Source organism: Pseudomassariella vexata (genome assembly GCF_002105095.1).
Source record: "Pseudomassariella vexata strain CBS 129021 chromosome Unknown BCR38scaffold_1, whole genome shotgun sequence".
NCBI lineage: Eukaryota > Fungi > Ascomycota > Sordariomycetes > Amphisphaeriales > Pseudomassariaceae > Pseudomassariella > Pseudomassariella vexata.
The window spans coordinates 2,925,962-2,939,175 of record NW_024467956.1 but is presented as its reverse complement, the minus strand read 5'-3'; the positions used below and the strand labels follow the sequence as shown (position 1 = coordinate 2,939,175).

The 13,214-nt window shown below is 51.3% G+C and overlaps 6 protein-coding genes across 6 annotated transcripts; 4 read left to right on the top strand and 2 right to left on the bottom strand.

The window, feature by feature from the left end:
* Positions 1 to 52: 52 nt before the first annotated feature.
* Positions 53 to 953, top strand: BCR38DRAFT_404767 (uncharacterized protein; the record flags this gene model as incomplete). Its single annotated transcript, XM_040857878.1, has 5 exons — positions 53 to 169; positions 234 to 347; positions 412 to 492; positions 532 to 699; positions 777 to 953. The coding sequence occupies 5 exons, from the start codon at positions 53 to 55 to the stop codon at positions 951 to 953; spliced, it is 657 nt and encodes a 218-aa protein (XP_040721306.1).
* A 181-nt stretch (positions 954 to 1,134) lies between these two features.
* Positions 1,135 to 3,977, bottom strand: BCR38DRAFT_359406 (uncharacterized protein). Its single transcript, XM_040857147.1, has 4 exons — positions 3,714 to 3,977; positions 3,614 to 3,655; positions 3,532 to 3,559; positions 1,135 to 3,477 (listed from the first exon to the last, which is right to left on the bottom strand). Coding segments are annotated over exons 1-4 (1,926 nt in total). The 5' UTR covers positions 3,716 to 3,977; the 3' UTR covers positions 1,135 to 1,623.
* An 843-nt stretch (positions 3,978 to 4,820) lies between these two features.
* Positions 4,821 to 7,824, top strand: BCR38DRAFT_329431 (SNF2 family N-terminal domain-containing protein; the record flags this gene model as incomplete). The annotated part of the gene is made up of 4 exons (XM_040854883.1): positions 4,821 to 6,287; positions 6,339 to 6,549; positions 6,605 to 7,532; positions 7,596 to 7,824. 4 exons carry the CDS (start codon positions 4,821 to 4,823, stop codon positions 7,822 to 7,824), a joined length of 2,835 nt encoding a protein of 944 aa, XP_040721304.1.
* A 795-nt stretch (positions 7,825 to 8,619) lies between these two features.
* Positions 8,620 to 9,712, top strand: BCR38DRAFT_417804 (uncharacterized protein). Its single transcript, XM_040859177.1, has 2 exons — positions 8,620 to 8,929; positions 8,986 to 9,712. The coding sequence occupies exons 1-2, from the start codon at positions 8,884 to 8,886 to the stop codon at positions 9,441 to 9,443; spliced, it is 504 nt and encodes a 167-aa protein (XP_040721303.1). The 5' UTR covers positions 8,620 to 8,883; the 3' UTR covers positions 9,444 to 9,712.
* A 1,191-nt stretch (positions 9,713 to 10,903) lies between these two features.
* BCR38DRAFT_417801 (tryptophan synthase beta subunit-like PLP-dependent enzyme) lies at positions 10,904 to 11,975 on the top strand. The gene has a single exon (XM_040859176.1). It carries the CDS (start codon positions 11,058 to 11,060, stop codon positions 11,916 to 11,918), a length of 861 nt encoding a protein of 286 aa, XP_040721302.1. The 5' UTR covers positions 10,904 to 11,057; the 3' UTR covers positions 11,919 to 11,975.
* Positions 11,976 to 12,000: 25 nt separating this feature from the next.
* Positions 12,001 to 13,209, bottom strand: BCR38DRAFT_18481 (GNAT domain-containing protein). Its single transcript, XM_040853960.1, has 3 exons — positions 13,010 to 13,209; positions 12,863 to 12,942; positions 12,001 to 12,772 (listed from the first exon to the last, which is right to left on the bottom strand). Exons 1-3 carry the CDS (start codon positions 13,029 to 13,031, stop codon positions 12,083 to 12,085), a joined length of 792 nt encoding a protein of 263 aa, XP_040721301.1. The 5' UTR covers positions 13,032 to 13,209; the 3' UTR covers positions 12,001 to 12,082.
* Between the last annotated feature and the right edge of the window lie 5 nt (positions 13,210 to 13,214).

Below are 13,214 nucleotides of genomic sequence, written 5' to 3'. Positions count from 1 at the left end.
TATCATTTTCTACCAGATAACACACATATTAAGAACCTCGGAGTTCTCAAAAATGATCTTCAAAGCCTTCCTCGCCGCTCTTCTGCTGTCCCCCAAGGCCTTGGCCCTCGTTCTCCGAGAGGACGCTGGCGCTCAGGTAGCCCCGTTGGAGGCCCGTGCCGCTGAATACGTACGTATGCGCACTGTAACAGGTGTTGATGAGAATATTAGGTAACATAACTTGCCGTGTACAGGACGTCAATGTCCTGGCTTATGCCCGGGATGTTGAAGATGCCGTAGAGGCTTCCGACGAGCTTGTCGAAGAAGGCAAGGGCAAAGGCAAAGGAAAGGGGAAGGGGAAGGGCAAGGTAAGAGATACGATACGGATATTTTGCCAAAGATCTTATTGCTGATATAATATTTCGAATTCAGGGTAAAGGCAAGGGTAAGGGGAAAAGCCACCCGCCTTTGCCAGGTCAGTATACACATTCCATCGTTATCATGACATCGACGGTAAGCCTCGAGAGCAAGGACTCTTCAACTGTGGCTTAGCTGGATAGCACTTGCTCTCAAGGCAAGGCCTACGAGTATTTGCAACAACCGCGACTTGTTATTGGGGGAAAATCAATACTAACTGTCAACCCAGACGTAGTTGTTGAGGCCCGAGACGAGGAGCCAGAAGCTGATCCAAAGGGACCTCCCCCACCTCCCACGGGCAAGGTCAAAGGAAAAGGTGAATTTTAATTCCATCATTCCCATGTTGGCCTGTTCTCGGATCAATTTCTCTCGGCTGGTAGTTCGTGCTCTCCAACACGACCCAATCGAAGCCTAATCGTCCCCACTTTGGCCCCGATGTCTGTGGCCAGCACAACTTGCTAATACCCGGCCGTGTTCCAGGCAAAGGTAAGGGCAAGGGCAAGGGGAAAGGAAAAGGCAAGGGAGGCCACCCAGCTGAGGACGACGTCGAGGCTTAAGCTCTGTCTGGAAATCCAAGCCCAGAGTTGCATTATGGAATCAGCAGGGACAGGGGAATTCTAGCTCATTAAGTGATGGAAGGGGCAGGGAGGTTTGAGCTTTTTGTCGACGTGGGGAGAAAACACTAAATCATCGACACACTGACTGACACTCGGGAGTTGGGACGATTGGGGAGGGTGACCAGGAGACACAGATGCTATACTTCTTCACCGTCTTTACCCTTATATGTATATAGTACAAAACTCGAAAGTAAATAACCAGGAAATTTCGCCACCATCGCCAATGCATGCTTACTGAATTGCAAACAGAACAACATGCAGTATTTCGTAGATGAACTTGCGTACATGTGGTTGTATCCGTCTCTGCTTCTGGCATGGGAGTCATCGGAGCGCAGGCTTCTCGGAATCGCCGCGCCTACGTCTTGTCATCTGGTGACCGATTAGCCCAGCAGTTCAATTTGGCAATGGATTTCATGCTATCTACGTTGCAGTCAAATACAACTGCGCGCTCGTCCATGCGTAAACGGACTCCATCCACCCTTCATGCCGTAGCAAAACTGGTCGGTTATTGAGCCAGAAACATACTCCTCCTGCAGTAAATTACATGAAGGCGACAAAAGTCTCAGAGTATACGATGCAGCGCATGATAACTCAGACGATGCTGAACTAATCAATCTTGCTTCGTCGCGCCGTTGATCTTGTCATTGGCAGTGTCAGAACGAGTGCAAGGCATGCCAGCTTGGGGAACGGAATCATTGTCAGAGCCTTCGATGATCATGCCCACAGCATTGGGAACACCGACCAAGATCTTCCCTTTGGGCACGCGAACCTCCTTTACCTTCATGCAGCCGAACACATTCAGCTCCTTCAGCTTGGGGCAGCTTCGGAAGATGGATCCGACCACAAAGTCGGTGACATTCTCGCAGAAGCTGATCTCGAGTTCCAGGAGGTCAGGGTACACTTCTGTGTCAGAAAACATCTCCTCGAATGCTTCTCGAGAAATGTGTCGGCAAGCATGGATATTGAGATATCTGAGGCGTTTGCCGGAATGCTTCATGAGAGCGCGGAAGCCGTCGGAACAGAGACCAACCATGTGTGGGTTCTCCCGTGGCTTTGTAGAATCGACATGCCGACACTTTTGAAAATCAACGAAAAGCAGTGGCTTGTTGGCCCAGTCCTTGAAGAGTCTTGCAAAGCCCGCATCAGTCATTACTTCGCTGTCGGTGATGCGAAGTTTCGAGAGTGAACGGCAGTGTTCATGGATGGCGTCAAGAACCCGATCATCTAGGTCAGGCACATCCTTCAGAGACAAGGTGCAGAGGCCTTGACCAATGCCCTGCACAACCTTGATGTATGGCTCCGTGGCTTTTGGTTGCAACAGCTTCAGACTTAGGTGCTCGAGACCTTCGAGCTTTGCGATGTGCTCAACGCCATCGTTTGTGACCTTCTGATTGTGGGCGATCTTTAGCCGCTTCAGTTTTGGACATCGATCTTTCAGAGTAGCGACGACGCCATTCCCAAAGTGCTTGTCTGTGTAGTATACCTGCAAGCTCTGGAGAGTCTTGCCCTTTGCCTCAAGATAGGCGTTCCAGGAGTCTTCAGACAAAAGGTTGGCACCATGTAAGTGTATACTATGCAGGACGAGGTTTCTGCTGATGAGATACATCATCACCTCATCCTTGAACTGCACAGCATTGCGAAGTTTCAGGTTCTTGAGGCGCGACGCCGTTTGGAAGATTCGGATGTAGTCATTCGCGGTCAGGTATGATCCATCATACACCGTGACGTCCTCGGTGTTGGGTTGCAAGAACAAGTCGAGGCATTGCGAAGTGAGCAGTCGGCGCTTAGACAGTATTCGCGCAATGCGATCGACCAGAAAAGGGGGTAGATCGCCAAGGTCGCTTGCAAGCTCGATGTTCTTCGCCAACGTCTCGATGCAGAGGGTCATCAGGCTCTTCGCGCCAACTGCGTACATGCCGTCCAAGATTCGGCTCTGCAACTTTCTTCTGCTGGCACCTGCGGGTCCCGACTTCTTCTTCTTCAACTTGTTCACGCCCTCATCATCCTTGGCAAAGTCCTTGCTGCATTTGCTGCAGAGTAAGCCACCATTGGGGCCGGCACGCGAATAAGGGGTGACGGTGAAGCGCTTGTCACAGATCTCGCAGTTCTCCATCTGGCCTGGGAGAGGTGCTGACTTCTCTTGGAAAATGGCACGAGCCAGATCATCCGAATCTGAATCCTCGTTGTTGCGCTTTCTCCGCTTGAAGGCCTTCGATTTTTGGATCTTGTCAATAGCTTCAGCCTGCCTCTTGCGCTTTTGGGCCTCGGCTCGGCTGCGGGCTGCTGACGGAACTTGTACCTCAGCAGCCTCTTCCTCGTTATCGTCGTCTACATCACCAGTTGCGGTTGCGCCATTGGCAGTGTTTGCAGTGCCATTAGAGCCGCCCTGGTTATTAGCTGCAGCGGCGGCATTGCGTCGGGCTTCCGCATCTGCACGAATACGATTCGCCGAGATGTTTTGCGACTGTATTTCGAAATTAATTGTGAGGGTTCTACGTTATGGACATAGAGAACATACAGCCAAGAAATCCGTTAGAGCCGACTGGCTTTAGGACAAAATCAGCAAGCCGCCTTCTTGAGTACTGTGGAGGCTAACTTACGGGCCTCTGATTTGGCGGGCTGGACGATCTTGTCGATTACTCCTGTAGACCGATGTCAACACTAAAGTTCAAAATCATGTGTGGATGAATGATAACGAACATCGTGATGGCTTTCCTAGAACCTGACGGCTTCTGGTGAGTACGCTGAAGGCTAAGCGTCCAACAGTGCAGATGGAATAAGATACAGGCTATGAGCTTGCTGCCAAATGCGCGACAGCAGAATTGGGAGGGTCGTAAAAGCAAGCAAAAGCTTGCAACTTCGTGGTATCGCAGAAAAATTCCTTGATGCGAACTTGAGCTCTAGGAATGAAAGCCGGCGCATGCGGATCGGATTGTCACCTTCCAATCTTGAAAGAGACGCGGTTGCCACTTGGAAAGTCGCGAGCGACAATAACCAGCTCTTATCAGTTTAATAGTTTAATGGTTTGGCGGGGACTCCAAGTGTAGCTATTCCTATCCGGGCTAAATACATATGATTTCGGTCCAGCTTTAATAGGTGCAGTCAGGTGAACTGGCGCTCCCGACGCGTCTGCCTGAATGCCCCTCGCATTGTCTTGGATTGGGGATTGCCACTCAATTGCTGAAATGTTTCAGGGGATCTTCATCCTGAATCAACATCACCTCTGCTGACGACTGACTTCGTCCAATCCGAAGCGACGCAATTATTTAGGCTTGAAATTGTATTGCGTTTCTGATTCCTTTGTTCATTGCCCGATTTCAGCGTTTTCACTCACCAAACCCAGGCTCCGCTGGGCCTGGTCTCCTTATCCAGTAGCTGGAGGGAAATCGCTGGAGCTGACTCTGAGTGATCACGGCGATCTCACCAAAGCTCTCATTACCACCATCTTACTGGATTTATTGTGGCAGCTGATTGGCCAAACTTGGTACTCTGCACCTCTAGAGAGACGAACTTGCGTTCTGTTCACCTATCTCCATTTACATCCACCAGCATCACGGTGCTATCACATACAAGATGGCGCCTAACACGAGACGCTCTGTGGGCAACGCAGGCACCGCCCTATCCTTTCTCAGTGCTACAGCTTCTGTTGATTCGCCTAAGCGCCGTGGCAGACCTCCCAAAGTAAACGCATCCGCCATCGAGTCCGAGTCTGCCTCAACTGTGCCTACACCGGCAGCCTCCATATCGGACAGTGGCGAGTACTCCACGCCTGCGACCAGCAATGCAGTCACGCCAGCTCCCTCTATCATGGTGAAGCAGACGAAGTCCAACAAAGGCAAAGGTCGACTGGTAGTCGAGCTGCCTGAAATCATCAATCCTGACAACGAGCGTAACGCCCGAACAGCTCGATCCTTGCCCTCGTCATCAAGAGCTAGAAGATCTCTTCGACTCACCTCGCATGTTGTGGAGGATTCTGATGGTGATGACTTGGATCTTGACAACGACAACTCACCAGATGCTGCCTTGGCTCGCCGTCTTCAGCGCGACGAGGACAACAAAGCTGCTGCTGCGATCACTATGAAACAATCTATTTCTCAACAGCCTTCACGGCGAAGCACTAGAAAACCCTTAACCGTTAACGACGAGAGTGACAATGACTACCTTGATGATGTCATCTGTGGACTTTCGTCTGAACTGCCTGGCCTAAAGGGGAAAGGCAAAGCTATCGCAAAGCCGTCTTTACGACGGACCACCAGGGCGTCTCTGGCTAAGCAAGATGAGACCGATGATGAATTTTTTGATGACGAAACCGATGGGCTCCCAACTACTCAGCCTGGCCGCAATGGTCTGCTGAAGAAATTTGTCGCAAGGCCTGGTACAGTAAAGCGCAAGGCTCCGCAGGGACGCCGCTCCGCTGTATCTATCCCTGACAGTGAGGAGGAGGAGGACGAGGAGGAGGAGGACGACGACATACCCTTGTCTCGCTCCCGCAAGAAGCTCAAGACTGCTGGTTTTGACTCACCTCTACCTACTACTGAAGACGAAGATTTCGAGTCTGGGATCTCAGACGGATCAATAGGAGATTCTGATGCAGAATTCGATGAAGAGGCGGATGAGCCACCACAGCCTACCACTCCAAATTCTATGCGACGAATTGGTCAAACACGTCGTGGCTTCAGAGGTCCGGTACATGCACGTAGAACTAAGAACGAACGTGTGACACTGGAAAAGAACCATCCCGAGCTTAAGACTATGTGGATCACGCTGGAGAACATGCCTGTTCTCAAAGCTGGCAAAGCTGAGCAGCCGGCAACTATCTCACGCCAACTCAAGCCATTTCAACTTGAAGGGCTTGCTTGGATGAAAGCCATGGAGGCGATGAAGTGGAAAGGTGGCCTTCTTGGTGATGAGATGGGCCTCGGAAAGACAATCCAGGCAGTATCACTCATCATGTCGGACTACCCGGCAAAGCAGCCGTCACTTGTCCTCGTCCCGCCTGTTGCTTTGATGCAATGGACTGCCGAGATTGAATCATACACCGATGGCAGACTGAAGACTTTGGTGTTCCATGGCACCAACTCGAAAGCCAGAAACATGGGCCCGAAAGAGCTAAAGAAGTACGATGTGATTCTCATGTCGTACAACAGCCTGGAGTCCATGTATCGCAAGCAGGAGAAGGGATTCAAGCGCAAGGAAGGCATGTATACAGAGAAGAGTGCCATTCACGCAATCAAGTTTCATCGAGTGATCCTGGATGAGGCGCATTGCATCAAGGTTAGTTACACGCTTACAACTCTTGCAAGCAAAACTAACATGTATCTCAAGACAAGAACTACAATGACTGCCAAGGCCTGTTTTGCCCTTAAGGTAGAGTATCGCTGGTGCTTGACAGGAACCCCTTTACAGAACCGCATTGGCGAGTTCTTCTCCTTGATCCGCTTCTTGAACATCAGTCCGTTCGCATCGTATTTTTGCAGAAACTGTTCTTGTTCAACCCTTGAATGGTCCATGGGCGATGACGGCCGTTGCAAACACTGTAAGCGCCTTGTTTTATGTACTGCTTTTCACTGTACTAATTTAATTGCTTGCAGGCAACCACGGCTCAATGCGTCACGTATCCGTGTTCAACCAGGAGCTACTCAATCCCATCCAGAAATACGGTAATAGGGGCGAAGGCAAGGCAGCATTTCAGAAACTCCGCCTCCTGACTGATCGAATCATGCTGCGTCGTTTGAAGAAGGACCACACCAACTCGATGGAGCTTCCCGTCAAGGAAATCTACGTTGACCGTCAATTCTTCGGCGAGGAGGAAAATGACTTTGCGAACAGCATCATGACCAGTGGTCAACGCAAATTCGACACTTATGTGGCCCAGGGTGTCCTTCTCAACAATTACGCCAACATCTTCGGTCTCATCATGCAAATGCGTCAAGTTGCTGACCATCCCGATTTGATCCTGAAGAAGTCTGGTGACGGCGGACAAAACGTGCTGGTCTGCTGCATCTGTGACGAACCAGCAGAGGAAGCGATTCGATCAAGATGCAAGCATGATTTCTGCCGCTCTTGTGCCAAGAGCTACATCAACTCCCAGGAGCAACCCGATTGCCCCCATTGCCACATCCTGCTGTCCATTGATCTTGAGCAACCTGAGATGGAGCAAGATGAATCACTCGTCAAGAAGTCGTCTATCATTAACCGCATTAAGATGGAGAACTGGACTTCATCGTCAAAGATTGAGCTGCTTGTCCACGAGCTTCACAAGCTACGATCGGACAATGCTTCCCACAAGTCCATAATTTTCTCCCAATTCACGACAATGCTTCAGCTTATCGAGTGGCGCCTGCGACGAGCCGGAATCACTACGGTGATGCTTGATGGGAGCATGACGCCGGCGCAGCGTCAGGCATCGATTAACCACTTCATGACGAATGTTGACGTCGAGTGTTTCCTGGTTTCCCTGAAGGCGGGAGGGGTTGCTTTGAACCTGACGGAGGCATCTCGAGTCTTCATTGTCGACCCGTAAGTTTGAATCCGGCCTTCCTTCCTCGCTTTCTATACATATCCGCTAATCATAATCACTAGGTGGTGGAATCCCGCGGCTGAATGGCAGTCGGCCGATCGTTGTCATCGTATTGGGCAGACTCGTCCATGCACAATTACCCGGCTTTGCATTGAGGATTCTGTGGAGAGTCGCATGGTGCTTCTTCAAGAGAAAAAGACGAATATGATCAACTCAACCATCAACTCCGATGATGCTGCCATGGAGTCATTGACGCCGGAGGACCTTCAGTTCCTTTTCAGAGGAAACTAATGTCCGCCCACGCGTTATCCCTGATAGACCCTTCTCATCCCTCAACACCAACATTGCTCCTTTTCAGGAGAGCCAATGCTCCCCTCCCCCTCCATTCCCGTCGACCCTTCCATCGCCCCACCGTGAGACGACCTGCAGCGCTTGGTATAGGTTAGTCTGCCGACCAGACCTGTAGTGCATATCACATATGGCCGGGCATACATCGCAGGGCCACCTACTCCTCTACTACTCCGTTTTGATGATGCCCCGAACAACACCTTTATGGTTAGGGTAGGCGTGTTGGAGAGCCCTACGGCTTGCTTTTGCGTGATGCTAAGAAATGTACATTATGTAGATTATGAACGCTGCTAGTCCCCCCAATAGTCACCAAAGATCGGACAAGAGGTCCTGTAAGTGGGTGAATAATATTTTTGCCCCTATTAGGACTTCTCACGACTTTATAAAAGTGTTTTGCGCTTTGCGTGACCAAGATCTGAAACGATTTGCAACCAGGCATTCTGTGGACCACATGGCAGAAGAGCACCGTTTAATCAGACAGATGGTGTGTAGTGTTTGACAGCATGTTCGAGTACAACCCAAGCAAAAACAGTCGTGTTGAGTTTTCCGCCACAAACGAAGGCCATGTCTAGGTGCAGTGCTTCCGTCAGTACTAGGTATGGGCATGTTGGGTTTACAGTATTATGCATAAATTCGCTCGAATACCCTAACATCAATTCAAACTGCTCAAGTAAGTGAATTATGCTGAGGCTAGATAAGGACGTGGTCACAGAGAAATCTGTAGAACCTACACAGTCCTGGGCTATATAATAGGGCTATAGTCACAATCAGTAAAACAAAGAGGCAGCTATCACATCTCCACCTTGATTTTATCTACTTCCAAAACTTACAACTTACACAATATTAAATTCCGAGATTCTCCGAAAGACATTGCAAAACGAACAAGAAATCAAATTACATTGCAGCGGACGACGGCAATTGCCGACATCAACCTTTATTGACCCAAGAGCTAGAGTATCAGACACGAGCGGCAGATATCATACCCCACCGCAGACCTCTATCATGTCGCTACCCAGTCCAGAAACGCAGGCTAAAGTCGCCAGCGACGGTGAATATCCCGCCTCTAACGCCATCGGGAGCAACGTTGCCAATGACTTTTTATAGCTGCATCAAACTTCGTAGACCACTACTACGAAAAACTCAACCGGCGGCACAAACTAGCTGAGTTCTACGTCAGCGCGTCGCCCAAGCTCACAGCCGCAGCCATCACGCCAGACATCAGCATCAACGGCCACCACGTCGGCAGCGTAGCGGAGGCCGAGGCCCTCTGGGCGAAGCAGGGTCAGCCGACGAGCTACTCGGTCGAGTCGTTCGACGCGCACCCCGTCAACCCGCACTACGTCATCGGCGCGCCCGATGCGTCCCTCAGCGACAGGGGCGACAAGCTGAGCATCGCAATTCAGGTCGCCGGCGTCGTCAAGTATGGGAAGGGCGAGGATGGCAGGGAGCAGGCGTTTAATGAAGCCTTTATGCTGGTGCCGCATTGGGAGGCGCAGGGGCCCAAGGCGCCGAGGGGGATGAGGAAGTGGCTTGTTGTCAGTCAGAATTTTCGGTTGCTTTAAGAGCCGGGAGTGTTCAAGATAATTAGTAGATGAGGCCAAAAAAAAGAAATGGCTACGATAAAAACCTTAGGCACATGGACACTACGTCTGGGACGGGCAGAAGAAAAGGAACCTAGACAATTTCATTACATTCATGAACAGGGTTTGATTTACTTCCGATGTTTTCGCTCTGCTGGCCTTAAGAGAAGGGTACCGGCATGACTCCCTTCCAAGGCTGCGTGGACTGCAGGAGGAGGATGCATGATCATGGCAGTCACCGGGTACCAAAGCTATTGATATTTCAACCCATGACAGCTTCTTAACAGCTGTTGATGTGGGATTGATTTCATGGTAGAATGGCTCTAGACGGCCATGCCACCACGACGGCGGCGACAGCTACCCTATAGCCCGCTTGCTGCATAAATAGCACCTACATGTTAATTTAATACTTGGGTAAACCGCACGGTTGCACTAGAACATGTCGAGTCAAATGGCAGCCATTGTGCAACCTCACCAAGGTCCGATGACTTCCTCATGCAACCTCCTACTGGAAGTATAGGGTAACGGCGCTGCGAGTATAGGGTAATCGTAGAGTAATGAAAACACTCCACAACTTACCCGCTCGCCATCTCAAACTTACCAGTACAAAATCGAATGCTCACAATGACACGGCTTACACCGGCAAGCAGCGGTACTCCGGCTTTCCCAATTTCCAGATCTCCAGACCCTGCGACGTTTCCGTGGATATACTATTATCGGACTTGCGTCAAATGCCAGCATGTGTGGTTGACTGGCTGACGGTCAACATCAGCAAAATGTAGCCCGCGAGACGCAATTGCGGTGTCTTATCGCGTTGCAGATGGCGCCCTAAGATAAAACACACGCCTTATTGTCACAACACCATGCATGAATCAGGGTCGGCGCGTCTTCGGAGGATCTTCAGCAAGTAGCTGTACCACAACCTCGATTGTTTTGGCGTCTTAATACTCTCCGTTGGGCCGTCGCAGGACGGAACCTACTTGACTAAAGGGGACCCGTCCGAAAGGTTACAACGTACGCCGGGGGAGAGCTTGACCGAACCTAGTCGGCTTAAATATCCTATCCTGTTCTTGCGCCGAATCGGATCTGGCCACTACGCTCCTCACTTACACTACGACGAGATCTTGCGATTCTTTAGTACGCACTTTCGTTTTGGACGGGCTTGACCTTGGAGATTGGACTATCGGACCAGTTGCTCATAAAGCGTCGGCGGAACCGAAGTCAGCTTTGACCGGCTCCTGGAATCCAGGAAACTACCTTCTCCGTCGTCTTCAGCTCTATACTCACTGTGGTGCTCCCCTGGCTCCTCTACCCAGTCGTCTTCCCATACCACTCCACTTCGAGAGACCCAAGACGGATCACAGCTTCCAACTATGGGTTCTATCACACCAGACCCAGAGCCGCAAAAGCTCTGGATAGAAACCCCAACCATACCCTCAACGGCACTATCCCGAGCTGCAGGCTGGTCAGTTGCCCTCTGCCGACCCGTAGCTCCAATTTTCATCCGGAAACTAACCACACTCCCACAGCAATATCTTCCTCAAACTAGAAAACCTCCAACCTTCGGGCTCCTTCAAGTCCCGCGGCATAGGCAACATGATGCACCGTGCCATGCTCGCCGCCCCCACGAACAAAGTGCACTTCTACTGCTCCTCAGGCGGTAATGCGGGCCTCGCCTGCGCCACATCGGCCGTGGCCCTCGATCAGCCCTGCACCATCGTTGTCCCCATGTCGACCTCGGCGCACATGGTGGCCAAGCTCCGACTCCTTGGTGCGGGAGTGCACCAGGTGGGGGCGCATTGGGCGGAAGCCGATGCACATCTACGGGAGAACCTGTTGGCTGCGGATCCGACGGGCGTGTACGTGCCCCCGTTCGACCACCCGCATATCTGGGAGGGGGCGAGCAACATTGTCAAGGAGCTGGTGCATCAGATGAAGCCGTTTGGGATCAAGCTGGATGGGATTGTGTGTAACTGCGGCGGCGGCGGCTTGCTGAACGGGATTATGGAGGGCGTGGATAGCCAAGCCTGGTCGGTCAAGCCGCAAGTCCTGGCCGTGGAGACGGTCGGGGCTGATAGTTTGGCCGCCAGCATCAGGGCGGGCAAGCTTGTGACATTAGATAAGATCACGAGCATAGCGACTAGCTTGGGCGCGCCGTCGGTGGCGAGGCAGACCTTCGAGTGGAGCATGGAGAAGCACTTTGTTAATACGACGGTAACGGATGCCGAGGCGGTTATGGGCTCGGTGAGGTTGGCTGATGATGCGCGGATGTTGGTCGAGGTGGCTTGTGGTGCCACGATTGCGGTTTTATTCAATGGCGAGCTTAGGAGGAAGTTGGGGAAGACATTGAGTGACGAGGAGTGGAGTAAGAAGAATGTGGTTGTCATTGTTTGCGGGGGCTCGAATATCACGCTGGAGATGCTTAGGGCATATCAGGAGAAGTATGGGGTATCTTGATTTTCTGCTTTGGTACCTTAAGAAATAGTGTAAAATCAACGGGCAGTACTCTATGCTGTTAGAGTTTTATTTTTACTACACTAAGCGACCTCCTGATATCGGTAAACTACTCCAACCTACGTTCGAAACCATGAGAGTTATCCCCTATCTCATCTTACATCGAACTAGGTCTCCAACTTGCTCCTGTCATAAATGACTTCCCGATAACCCCCTGAAGCATCATCCCCTACAGCAGTACCAAGACCATTTAACAAGTCCAATCCCATCTCGACCTCCCCAAAATAGTTCACCTCCCCTCTCTGCACGAACCCTAACCCGGTAAACAACGCCATACTCCCCACATTCGTCGCCTTGATCTTAACCATAAACGCCCTCATCTCCGGCCTCCTCGTCTTTCCAGCGACTCCTCTACCTGTCCCCGCCGCATACTCATCCAGAATGGCGCGTAGATTCCTCCGTATAAACAGCAGGAACGCCGACACGGCTGCTTTGCCCAGCCCCTTGCCGCGGTTTGCGAGGTCCGCGATCATGATGTCCACTTCGCCGACGACGTAGTCTTTTCTATCACTCGGGGCGGGCGTGGAGTTGTCCGCTCCATCGATGTCGTCTTCCCACGGCGTGAGGAAGAGGTTGATATCCCCCACCATGCGATCCGCCGCGTCGGCCTTGCCGGCTATGATGGGCGGCTGCTGGTCTTTCTCCGAATCACCACCATTCGAAGAGGAACCAGGTAGGACTGGGACAGGCTGGCAGACGATGAAGGTCAACTTGTCTGACGAGGTGCGCCAGGACTGCTGGTTTTCGTATTCCTCCTCGAGCGTGAGAGGTTCCGACGCGGTTGCTTCTTGGATGGCCTGCTGTGAATTAGCCCTCGAACGAACGATGTTTCGTTTTGGAGGGTGAAGAAACAATTGCGTGAGGCAATGAGATGCAGAAATGCCTACGGGGTCTTCCATCCAATGATGATATTGGGGCACATGGTGGGCGTCATAGGGCACGAGGAGCACCTTGGAAGTTGAAATTGCTGTTTGGTGAGTGTGAGTCAGGATTGTGAGACCTCGACATGAGGTGATTTTGAGAAAGGTCCGCACCGGTGTTTTCGTTGAGTTTCATTGCGGCCAACGTCTCGAAAATGGGGTTTTGGCTCCTGACACAGTTGGTGCTTCTTTAATAATGTTACTCTGGGATGTGATTGTATGTTGGAAGCGTGCGAGTTGCAGCAGTGTTGTTGTTACCCGGCAATTTTTGACGTTCGCCGAGGATTCGAAGTTCAGCAAATTGCAGACAGATCCTTTG

What these genes read in the sequence shown, in the direction of transcription:
- BCR38DRAFT_359406 (XM_040857147.1), bottom strand. An exon ending in GCCCGCCAAATCAGAGGCCC is followed by an intron (nt 3,560 to 3,613) that starts GTAAGTTAGCCT and finishes TTTGTCCTAAAG; the next exon opens with CCAGTCGGCTCTAACGGATT. An exon ending in CTCTAACGGATTTCTTGGCT is followed by an intron (nt 3,478 to 3,531) that starts GTATGTTCTCTA and finishes TTCGAAATACAG; the next exon opens with TCGCAAAACATCTCGGCGAA.
- BCR38DRAFT_417801 (XM_040859176.1), top strand. Translation starts at nt 11,058, where the DNA reads ATGATGCACCGTGCCATGCTCGCCGCCCCCACGAACAAAGTGCACTTC.
- BCR38DRAFT_417804 (XM_040859177.1), top strand. Translation starts at nt 8,884, where the DNA reads ATGTCGCTACCCAGTCCAGAAACGCAGGCTAAAGTCGCCAGCGACG. An exon ending in GGCTAAAGTCGCCAGCGACG is followed by an intron (nt 8,930 to 8,985) that starts GTGAATATCCCG and finishes GACTTTTTATAG; the next exon opens with CTGCATCAAACTTCGTAGAC.
- BCR38DRAFT_18481 (XM_040853960.1), bottom strand. Translation starts at nt 13,031, where the DNA reads ATGAAACTCAACGAAAACACCG. An exon ending in GAAACTCAACGAAAACACCG is followed by an intron (nt 12,943 to 13,009) that starts GTGCGGACCTTT and finishes CTCACCAAACAG; the next exon opens with CAATTTCAACTTCCAAGGTG. An exon ending in ATCATTGGATGGAAGACCCC is followed by an intron (nt 12,773 to 12,862) that starts GTAGGCATTTCT and finishes AATTCACAGCAG; the next exon opens with GCCATCCAAGAAGCAACCGC.